Source organism: Corythoichthys intestinalis, chromosome 3 (assembly GCF_030265065.1).
Source record: "Corythoichthys intestinalis isolate RoL2023-P3 chromosome 3, ASM3026506v1, whole genome shotgun sequence".
NCBI classification, from domain to species: Eukaryota; Metazoa; Chordata; class Actinopteri; order Syngnathiformes; family Syngnathidae; genus Corythoichthys; species Corythoichthys intestinalis.
Window position 1 is genome coordinate 66,476,865 of NC_080397.1, and position 12,249 is coordinate 66,489,113.

Here is a 12,249-nt window from a genome sequence, read left to right on the forward strand (position 1 = left end):
TGAGAAATTATACTATTCCCTGATTGATTGTATTACGTGTGTTAGAGTAATGCAAACTGTTAGACTGTGCCTACGAGAAACGGTACCATCTTATTCATTTCCCCCTCAAAAGCGCCGACAGGGCTGATAAGGTGATTCACTTTACTGTGTCCAAGGGCATGGAGTTAAGTCTGCCTAAACTATAGTTAGATGCTTTACTATAATGAATGTGTTAGAGTTTTAGAGTAATACAAACAATCCTACAGTACATATGAGAAATGATACTATTCCCTGATTGATTGTATTACCTGTGTTAGAGTAATGCAAACGGTTAGACGGTGCCTCGTTACCTCAGTCAAAAATTGTATCTCCTGGACGGAGCTGGGGGAGGTATAGTTGTGTCTTCATTATTCAAAAAAAAAATTTTTTAAAGTTGCATCAATCAAAATATATATTTTCAATAAAAAAAGTCACTTCAATCAAAAAAAAAGTTTGAATGCAAAAATAAATTTGAAACTCAGAAAAATGCATTTAAAAGCTATTTTTATTTGAATTTTTTTTTTTTTTTTAATTTAAGTCAATTTTTTTTGATTGGAGCATTTTTTTAATTAATGTTTTGTGTTAGAGCCACATTTTGGCTTGGACATTTTTGTCTTTATTATTGAATTAAAAAATTAGTTGCTTCTTACAAATTTTTTTTTTTTTTTTTTTTCAAAAGAAAAATCAATCAAAATAAGAAAATTTTCAATCATAGAAAAAAAAAAAGTTTTTGAATGCAAAAAAATATTTGAAACTCCAAAATTTGCATTTGAACACTTCATTTTTCATTAAAAAAAAGTTTTGATTTGAGCAATCCCTTTTGTGTTTGGGCCATATTATGGGTAGGGTTGCGCTAGACATTTTCGTTGTCTGTCATTTTGACTGACAGGGTCATAAAAATCTGGTCATAATCTATTTTTACCCGTCACTTAAATTTTTAAAATGATAATGATGACATATTCAAAAGTATTTAGTTTTCATTCATTTTTAATTAATATTGTAACGCTTGCTTGGGGCGAAAAATTAGACACGGAAGTCGTGGTATTTTTCTCCCTCTTTTTACTCTGCTTACCGCCAACACCAACAAAACAACAACTCCGCCGCCAAAGAAAAAGAGGCAACTATATAGACCCCAATCACCAACATCACACAATGATCTTAATTGTGGTTGTCAGCCCAAAATCTTCTAAATATATATTAAATGCATCTTACCAGATATAAACTGACTACTACATAGTCTGTTGTGATTGTTTGGTGCCCAGATTTCTTGTCGAATTACAGCAGTCCATCTCGCTCTCATCTTCCGGTCTCTCAGAATACGGTGGAACTTCAAGTCTCTCAGTCTATCTTCTCTGTTACTGCAACCAACCGCCACACACGCCTTCACCATTTTGATTATTAATGTTAACGAGCAGAAAAACACGCCGTAATAGGAGGCATGTACGTAGCGGTAATGTGTAAACACAACGAGCTGACACACAATATGGCGGCTCCAGTCAGGGGGGCGGAGTTGTGACGTCATGTGATTGGGGTCTATACACAGGCTGCAATCTAGTCCACCAATTGGATGACGCGCTGGCACACCGGGTACACCAATAAGAACCTCGCATTGATGTGTCAATCACGGTGCCGCCGCCAGACCCCGGTGACGCTACAATATTCCAAGAGAGTCTGGCTGCAGCCCGCCTCCCCTCCAATATTCTGACAGAAAAGCCAATGACGTCATGCATTAAGAGAGACAATAGCTAATTAATATGCTCACTCGCCACCCTGTGGTCTGGGGTGTGAATTGCAACCTGTCAAAATGATGGACGGACTTCAGTTTTTTCCGTCACCGTTTTAAAAAACTGCTCAACGACGGAAAATATTCGGTTAACGCGACCCCTGGGTAGGACGTCAATAATTACCCCAAAAAGTTGCTTCAATCAAAAAAAAAAAATTCAATCAAAGGAAAAAATCATTTGAAAAATAAAATTGCCCTCCCCTATTTATTTATTTATTTATTTATTTATTTATTTTAATAATATGCAAAGCAAATGACCGTCTAAAGTGCTAGTCACATGATCTGTTCGAAAAATAATTTTGACCCATTCTAAAAATATCTTTTTTTGTTTTCTTGCTTTACAACATTTCTATACAGTATTTGGCGGAAAACACTCAGGTGACTTGAAGTTCCGCTCTGGGTCCCCCAATTTGGCCAACTTTCAAAATTGCATGTGGGATACATCATTGGAAAGCTTAAAATCTCAATTTTCTGGGGGAAGAAAAATTTTGAGGGCATTTTTTAAAAATATATATAATTTTTAAACAACGAAACCCTATCTGGAAGCGAGAGCAGAATTAAAGACGCCACGATTTTAAGATATTATTATTTAGAGATATTATCGCGTATTTACCCTGTTTCGATCCAAAAACTCCATGCAGCATGTATCAACGAGTGTCAAGACAGAGCTGTGAATGGCCACAGCCGCATTTTTTGGAGATTTTATGGGTGAAACATGGTGATATAACATGGGTCGTGATGCAGAAATTGCAGACAACACGGAGTGGTCGAGATTTTTTTTTTTTATCATATAGTTACCCTTTTAAATGTCATTTTTCCATTTTTCTTTGTTTGGATCGATTATTTATCATCTAACATATCGGGAAAAATGCGACAGTAACAAAAAATACAATTTAGTGATAGTGATGAGGTAGATATCCGTGACTTTTTTACGGACGCGAAATTTTTCATTGTGATATAATTTGTTTAAAAGTTTAAAATACGCAAGTTTTTTTTCCAAGTGTTTTTTTTTTCCTTTCATTTTTTTTAAAGTCATTTTTCTTTTTGGGACTAAATATTAAACATAAATTAATGATTCTGAGCTAAAAATGACAGACATTTTGAATAACAATAATTACTTACCTTCTTTTTGTGGCTAGGTTGAAACAAAAGCGGTTGCGTGATGTGTGCAAACAGGGGTTTTCAGGGTAAAATGGACCAATTTAAAATAGTTCGCGGGCTTAAAGCGCCATGAATCTGCTATGGCAGCATATACACATATTGTTCTATCAAACACAACATTTGTTTTGTCTTAAAATACTGCAGTTTCTTTTAAAGAGGAGTGCAAGAGCAGAAACTGCTTTTTTAGTCTTGTCTGTGTTTTCCGCCATTTACACATACACATACAGTGCCTTGCAAAAGTATTCGGCCCCCTTGAACGTTGCAACCTTTCGCCACATTTCAGGCTTCAAACATAAAGATATAAAATTGTAATTTTTTTGTCAAGAATCAACAACAAGTGGGACACAATTGTGAAGTGGAACAAAATTTATTGGATAATTGAAACTTTTTTAACAAATAAAAAACTGAAAAGTGGGGCGTGCAATATTATTCGGCCCCCTTGCGTTAATACTTTGTAGCGCCACCTTTTGCTCCAATTACAGCAGCAAGTCGCTTGGGGTATGTTTCTATCAGTTTTGCACATCGAGAGACTGACATTCTTGCCCATTCTTCCTTGCAAAACAGCTTGAGCTCAGTGAGGTTGGATGGAGAGTGTTTGTGAACAGCAGTCTTCAGCTCTTTCCACAGATTCTCGATTGGATTCAGGTCTGGACTTTGACTTGGCCATTCTAACACCTGGATATGTTTATTTTTGAACCATTCCATTGTAGATTTGGCTTTATGTTTTGGATCATTGTCCTGTTGGAAGATAAATCTCCGTCCCAGTCTCAGGTCTTGTGCAGATACCAACAGGTTTTCTTCCAGAATGTTCCTGTATTTGGCTGCATCCATCTTCCTGTCAATTTTAACCATCTTCCCTGTCCCTGCTGAATAAAAGGAGGCCCAAACCATGATGCTGCCACCACCCTGTTTGAAATTGGGGATGGTGTGTTCAGGGTGATGAGCTGTGTTGCTTTTACGCCAAACATATCGTTTTGCATTGTGGCCAAAAAGTTCAATTTTGGTTTCATCTGACCAGAGCACCTTCTTCCACATGTTTGGTGTGTCTCCCAGGTGGCTTGTGCCAAACTTTAAACGAGACTTTTTATGGATATCTTTGAGAAATGGCTTTCTTCTTGCCACTCTTCCATAAAGGCCAGATTTGTGCAGTGTACGACTGATTGTTGTCCTATGGACAGACTCTCCCACCTCAGCTGTAGATCTCTGCAGTTCATCCAGAGTGATCATGGGCCTCTTGGCTGCATCTCTGATCAGTTTTTTCCCTGTTCGAGAAGAATGTTTGGAAGGACGGCTGGGTCTTGGTAGATTTGCAGTGGTCTGATGCTCCTTCCATTTCAATATGATGGCTTGCACAGTGCTCCTTGAGATGTTTAAAGCTTGGGAAATCTTTTTGTATCGAAATCCGGCTTTAAACTTCTCCACAACAGTATCTCGGACCTGCCTGGTGTGTTCCTTGGTTTTCATAATGCTCTCTGCACTTTAAACAGAACCCTGAGACTATCACAGAGCAGGTGCATTTATACGGAGACTTGATTACACACAGGTGGATTCTATTTATCATCATCGGTAATTTAGGACAACATTGGATCATTCAGAGATCCTCACTGAACGTCTGGAGTGAGTTTGCTGCACTGAAAGTAAAGGGGCCGAATAATATTGCACGCCCCACTTTTCAGTTTTTTATTTGTCGAAAAAGTTTAAATTATCCAATAAATGTTGTTCCACTTCACGATTGTGTCCCACTTGTTGTTGATTTTTGACAAAAAAATTAAATTTCATATCTTTATGTTTGAAGCCTGAAATGTGGCGAAAGGTTGTAAGATTCAAGGGGGCCGAATACTTTTGCAAGGCACTGTATATAGAAAAGTCAAATACATGCAATGACAGTTTTCATCCACCAGGGGGCAACTGCTTAAGAGCGTCACCCTTACCCTTTGTGAACATAATGGTTGGCGTTGTCTGGTTCTACTTCAATACACTTGTCGTACATCTTGTCTGCCTTGCTGAAGCGTCCCTCCTCGGTTAAAGCCTGGGAAAGACAACGAAAGAATGTTAAAGTTCAGTTGTCACAGTAAGAATGAATACACATTGCTACCTGAGCGTATAGTGCGTAGCCCTCTGCACAAGTGGGAAACCTTTTGATAACGTCCTGGAATCCATCCATGGCTTTCTGAACGTGTGTCTTGGATGGGAAGAGCTCGGCCTTTGCTTGTTTGTACTGAAGACCACAATTGTCTCTTTTAACCCAAAATATTCAACAAACGTGATGGATGGTCATTAAAACTCACCAGAGCGAAGGACCTCTGCGCCTGGGTGAGAGCAAAGTCAGGTCTGAGCAGGATGCTTTTGTCAAAGTCTTCTACAGCTTCATCCGCCTGGTACAGCACCATGTTAAGCTGAGAGTAAATAGAACCGCAGTATGTCACCTTTGGGAGCCCAAACGTCCACTTTTGCTCAGACTAGACCTCTTTTGATATCCTATTTTAACCGTCTGGCCGGGTTTTATAAATTCATGAAAAAATCCGGTTTTTATGATTTTTCACGGGACCAATTTGAAGAGAATCCCTCCGGCCGCTGGGGGGCAGCACTTGCCTGCGTTGACGTGGCTCCTACGAGTATTAGCGGGAGAATGAGTAAGTCTTCTTCTTGTTTTTTGTTGCCAGTTTACGCCTTGCATCATGGGACATTACCGCCATCTACTGGGTTGACGGTTTGGCGGGAGATCAGGCAGTTAGAGACCACAATAAGGAGTAGTTCTGTGACGTTCATAGTAGGGCTATCAAACGATCAAAATTTTTAATCGAGTTACTCACAGCTTAAAAATGAATCGCAATTAATTGCAATTCAAACCATGTCTAAAATATGCCATTTTTTTTGTAAATTATTGTTGGAATGGAAAGATAAGACACAAGACGGATATATACATTCAACACACTGTACATAAGTACTGTATTTGTTTATTCTAACAATAAATCCACAAGATGGCATTAACTTTATTAAAGGGTATGTAGCAGCAAAGGGGGTGTGAGACATCAATAGAACCGTTATGCCCAAGATAACAAATATTGATAAAGTTAACAAAAAAATCCATCACATTAATGAGCAATTATCGAAAATAGATCGAAAATGACAAACATTCCCGAAAGTGTTCCGGAAACAGCCGAATGGGGCGGGACGTCACGACAAGTGATTGACAGTCGAGGCGGAGCCAGGTGCCATTGTTTTTTAACGAAGAGAGAGTAACGTTGGGGTTTGTTTAACGAAAACATCACAAAAATGGTTCAAAACTGCTATGCTATGTGGTGTACAAATAGTTATGGATACTATATTCCGATAAATGAGTTCCTGAACGCGAAAAAAAAAGCTGGACTACACAGAAAATGGGTAAAGTTCGTCCGTGCAAAAAGGGCTAATTTTCTCGACAGCCTCCGGCACGCTTTTCTGTGGTGCGCATTTTCCAACTGAAAGCTTCTCGAACTATGGACAAGAGAAATCGGGTTTTGCTACAAGATTGCTGCTCAAAGGAGATGCGGTGCCGACCATACAGGCACAGCCACCTAAATGTCCCGAGATATCAAGAGAGAGAAAGATGACTGGTAAAGGAGGCTAAAGCTAAGCAAAGGAGGGAGCAGCCAAGCTCGAAATGGCCAGAGTGAGTACTCTTTTATAATTAAAAAAAAAAAAGTCACGCATTGGATACAGGACTCGACACATGTATAAATTATCGTTCGTAAAATATATAGAACAAATCTTCTGATCCCGTTCATATTTGTGTCTGTTGGCAGAGCGAAAAGCTATGATAGCGCAATATATGATAATTATTCTATGCATTCCTTTATTTTGCAGTCACGGTGTATCAGCTTCACAAAAAGAAATGCAAAACAAATCATTGGTGTTTCCCACATGATCTGCTGCCGATGTTTCATCAGTGTCATTGCTCCCCTCAATGACCGTTTAATTACGCTGCATTGGCGTTCGTTTGGGCTCAAATTGGCACCGATTAAAGCTTTGTAACTCTCCTCGTCACCATTAGATGAACATTCGTTACGTCCTTCTACGTCGGATTCGTCGCTGAAACTAGAAACGAAATTGTCTCCCATCATCGCTGCCATTCAGTATTAAAGCACTGAGCCTTTTTCTTGTTGAAGAAACAGCCCTCACTGTCAATTCTGAATTCTCTTTTATTGACAACGAGGGGTGTTTCTTCATGAAGGAACCTGGAATATGTGCAGGACGAACACAATGCATCAGCATAAACAGCTCAAAACACCCCTAATTCTCCCCACACTAGAAGGAATTATATTGATGCAGACAGGCGCTGCCCCCCTAGTGGCCGGTGGCACTCTCTTCACTTGTCGTGACGTCACGTACACAATCTGCCAGATCTCGGGCGCCGGTCGCTTTAGCTTGACAATCGAGCCAAATTTCTCTCATTTTCTTGTGTGTAATTACACGAAGTGGCATGATATGAATACAAAAGGCATGCGTTTATGGATAAATGATGGAATATCAAAATTTTCCCAGGGCACTACATCCCCTTTAACTACGTAAGGTACTGATTGAAATACACCACAAGGTGTCAATAGTGAGCCAATGTGTTTGTTTTTTCCCTGACTGACGTTGTAGCCGTTTTTTTTTTTTTAGACTGGGTCTATTGTGATTCACGTTCATTTGAGTGCTGGCTTCACAACGAACAAGACCTCTGATAGTTTGTATATTGTGAAAAAACATTGCCATCCAGTGTATTTGTTGAGCTAAACGAAATGTTTGAATAGAGTTTGACCAAAGTCTGAGTAAGGTTTATGAGTATTTTGCATAGCTATTTTGATTGGGAATGCCAGTTCTCTTTGCATTTTTGTTTAACTGTGTGAGAATAGGGCCTCATTAATACAGATTGAAGCGCTTTTCTTTTTGTGAACAATTTTTTCGAGAGATGGGAATATTACTTTTGTTGTGCTTTCCCTAAATGATACTTATGTTTATTGTGAAGGAGTTGCCCAAGCTTATGCCAATAAACGGCGCGGTCCAATGAATGCCTGCGTCCACTCGCCTTTTGTTTTTTGTTTTTTTGCCTCTTAGCTCTCGCAAAAAACACCGTCATTGTATTGCGTTTGAGGCAATTCATGAGCAGGTCATTCCGCGCATGCGTTAAATGCGTCAAATATTTTAACGTGATTAATTAAAAACTTTAATTACCGCCCGTTAACTGGATAATTTTGACAGCACTAGTTCATAGTGCTCCATACACCTTTCAAGTTTATCTCTTAAAGGGTATGAAAACGCAAAGGGGGTGTGAGACATCAATAGAACCGTTATGTGCCAAGATAACAAATATTTATAAAGTTAACAAAAAAATCAATCACATTAATGAGCAATTATCGAAAATAGATCGAAAATGACGAACATTTCCGAAAGTGTTACGGAAACAGCCGAATGGGGCGGAGACGTCATAACAAGGAAACAAAAGGTCGAGGCAGGTGCCATCGTTGTTTATCGACGAGAGAGTTGCGTTCCTTTTCTATCAAAAAATAGCTAAAATGGTTCAAACCTGTCATGCTATGTGGTTTACAAATAGCCATTTGTCGCAATGTAGTACCCATGAGTTCCCGAACGCAAGAAAACGAGCTGGACTACACAGACAATGAGTAAAGTTGGTCAGTGCTAAGAGGGCTAATTTTACAATTTTACTGGGAAACGGGAACCTGAAGAGCCAGAAGATGTGCCTACAACTTCAAAGAAAACAAAATTTATGCTACTTCCCTATCACTATAGACCCACGAACTGCGAAGGAGTGAATTTGTGACCCGTATGTGAATAAATCGAGTGATTCGAGCATGTCTGTGGAACAGGAATATCAGTTTGTAGAGATCGCAAATTACGGCGACTTAAGCGTACATTTGAGACAACAACTCTACCGAAGTTGTGGATTAAAGTCATTTCGGAATATCCCGACATCGCTTGGAGCGTGCTGAAAACTGTGCAACAATTTCCAACATCGCTAGCTTGATGCTAGCTTCTCTCACTCTCCCATCTCGTCTCAACGAAACAAACTCAGCCCTCCTACTGATTCAGCGGGTGAGTTGTATTTTTTCCATGCACTTAACACGACGGGGCTAAAAACAAATGCTATTTTATATTTGCTGTATTTTTCTGCCGCACATTGCCGGTGTTCTGACAAAGTTGGCATGCGCGTAACGTTAAAAAGGACCGCGAATGCAGCGATTTCTAAGTACACACTACAAATTTCTTCAAAGAAAGGAATATTAACTTGCGTTTGCCATGTTTGGCGCACACAACAACTGCACGTAGCCCTCTCACTTAACGACTTCGCCGTGTCGTTAAGCGTTAATTTACGCCATTTCCGTGTTGCACATGTATGTTTGTGATGTAAATAGTTTTTTAGCACAATTGGATAACATTGAGAGTCCAACTGAATATAAAAGTGGGACACCGGTCCGTGAAAAAAAGACCCAAATAACACCGGTCCGTGGTGCAAAAAAGGTTGGGGACCCCTGCTCTAATCCCATTCATATTTGTGTCAGTTGGCAGAGCGAAACCGATGATAGCATATTATATGGTAATTATTCTATACATTATTTTGCGGTCACTGTGTATCAGCTTCACAAAAAGAAATGCAAAACATACCATTTGGTGTTTCCCACACGAACTGTTGTCGGGGTTTCATCAGTGTGATTGCTCCCCTCAATGATCCTTTCATTAGGCTGCATTGGCTTTCGTTTGGGATCAAATTAATAACCCAAAACACCAAAGAAAGGTTCATAACTCTCCTCTTCACCATTAGAAGAATGTTCGTTACGTCGGATTCGTCGCTGCAACTAGAAACGTAATTATCCGCCATCATCGCCGCCATTCAGCACTGAAGTACTTAGCCGGTTGTTTCCTTGTTCTGATGTCACGCCCACAATCTGCCAGATTTCCGGGATCTCGGGGGTGGGTCTTTTTAGCTTGAAATTGACCCAAATTTCTCTGATTTTCTTGGTGTTGCGATGTGTGTAATTACACGAAGTGACATGATATGAATCCAAAAGGCATTCATTTATGGATAAATGATGGAATATTACCATTTCCCCAGGTGTTGACATACACTTTAATGTCGATCATTTGTCTGGTCTATATTGGCTTATATGTGTCCAGAGATGCAGTATATTGTATTAGTCTTATTACGTATTACTTGTTCTGCGTTCATGTATCCTGTTGAATGTTAGTATTATATTTATGGATGGGAATCGAGAACCGGTTATAAGAACCGGTTCCACATGTATCAATTCCATGGAATCGTTTGGCAGATTTTTTAACCATTCTCTTATAGATTCCTAACAGTACTATCAATTTATACATAGCCTATTGTGTGTGTGTATTGACTGGACGACATTTCCATGGGTCTGCATTACAGTATTTTTCGGACTACAAGTCGCACCTGAGTATAAGTCGCACAAGCCATAAAACGCCCAACAAAGAGAAAAAAAACATATAAGTCGCACCGGAGTATAAGTCGCAATTTTGGGGGAAATTTACTTGATAAAATCCAACACATAGAACAGATATGTCATCTTGAAAGGCAATTTAATATAAAAATACAATAGAGAACAACATGCTGAATAAATGTACAGTGTACAGTGCATGAACAACAAAATGCGAATATACTGTCCTCACCAGGACGCTACCGCTCGGTCCTGGCTATATACAGCGAACTCCAAAAAGACAATGCTGGACGTCCGCATAATTTGCTGAATCAATTTGGTCCTCGACAGCAAACAGGTTCGCATCAACGTAAATAAATGATTATTAGGTACTATTACAGCAATAACGTAACAGGTTAGCATGCATTCGCTAGCATTAGCACACCGTTCAAACAACCACACAACTGGCTCTAAGTGTCCGATTGCGGGTGGAAAACACACAACAACAACAGAAAAGATGATACACGCAGGCATTGCCTCTGCAGAGATATTTTAAAAGCATAAACAATGAACGTAGGTTCGCAGCAGTCTTTCTCTCTCGCTAACTCACTCACTCAGAGCTACGTAGCTGTCTGTCTTCTTCTGGCGTGCGAACGCTCTTCTTCACATAAACAAGTGCGAGTGCGCTCCCACGTGGGCGTGAAAGCGCCACAAACTAAATGCATCCATTTCAATATAAAAAAAGTCAATAATACAATTGAACATACATTGCCAAAGGCAGAACGCGAACGTGGCCATAGCTATTAAGAGTTATTCAGATAACTATAGCATGCTAACAAGTTTACAAAAACATCAGTCCAAAACACCAAAATAACATGTGAAAATATATCATAATGTGTTAATAATTTCACACATAAGTCGCTCCTGAGTATAAGTCGCACCCCCAACCAAAATATGAAAAAAACACGACTTATAGTCCGAAAAATACGGTATATCTTTTTTTTTTTTTTTTTTTTGCGTTTTTATTGTTTGATTATTTTTTTAGTAAGAATAAAGCCTGTTGAGTAATACAAATATTTCCATCTAGTACAGTGGGGCAAATAAGTATTTAGTCAACCACCAATTGTGCAAGTTCTCCTACTTGAAAAGATTACAGAGGCCTGTAATTGTCAACATGGGTAAACCTCAAGAGAGACAGAATGTGGGAAAAAAAAAAAAAAAAAACAGAAAATCACATTATGATTTCGATATCCATGACTTTTATACAGACGCCATTTTTTTCATTGTGATGTAATTTCTTTAAAGGTTTAAAATATGCGAGTAAATAAAATATTAGACATCAATGAATGATTCTAAGCTAAAAATGACATTTTGAATAATGTACTTACCATGTTTTCATGGCTGGGTTGAAACAAAAACTGTTGCGCGACGTCTGTAAACGGGGGTTTCCGGGGTAAAACGGGCAGATTAAAGTGTATGTCAACACCTGGGGAAAAGCTAATATTCCATCATTTATCCATAAACGAATGCCTTTTGGATTCATATCATGTCACTTCGTGTAATTACACACATCGCAACACCAAGAAAATGAGAGAAATTTGGGTCAATTTCAAGCTAAAAAGACCCGCCCCCGAAATCCCGGAAATCTGGCAGATTGTGTGCGTGACATCAAAACAAGGAAACAACCGGCTCAGTGCTTTAGTACTGAATGGCGGCGATGATGGCGGACAATTACGTTTCTAGTTGCAGTGACGAATCCGACGTAACGAACATTCTTCTAATGGTGAAGAGGAGAGTTATGAACCTTTCTTTGGTGTTTTGGGTTACCAATTTGAGCCCAAACGATAGCCAATGCAGCCTAATGAA

General features: G+C 39.2%; 1 protein-coding gene across 2 annotated transcripts in view; it reads right to left on the reverse strand.

The window, feature by feature from the left end:
* LOC130913652 (mitochondrial import receptor subunit TOM70-like) overlaps positions 1-12,249 on the reverse strand; it is a 78,784-nt gene that overhangs the window by 17,337 nt on the left and 49,198 nt on the right. For both annotated transcript variants that reach the window (XM_057832428.1, XM_057832429.1), the window contains 3 exons: positions 5,251-5,358; positions 5,058-5,180; positions 4,894-4,991 (listed from right to left, as the gene is read on the reverse strand). In XM_057832428.1, the coding sequence (XP_057688411.1) occupies positions 4,894-4,991; positions 5,058-5,180; positions 5,251-5,358 (329 nt within the window). The remainder of the gene's footprint in view (positions 1-4,893; positions 4,992-5,057; positions 5,181-5,250; positions 5,359-12,249) is intronic.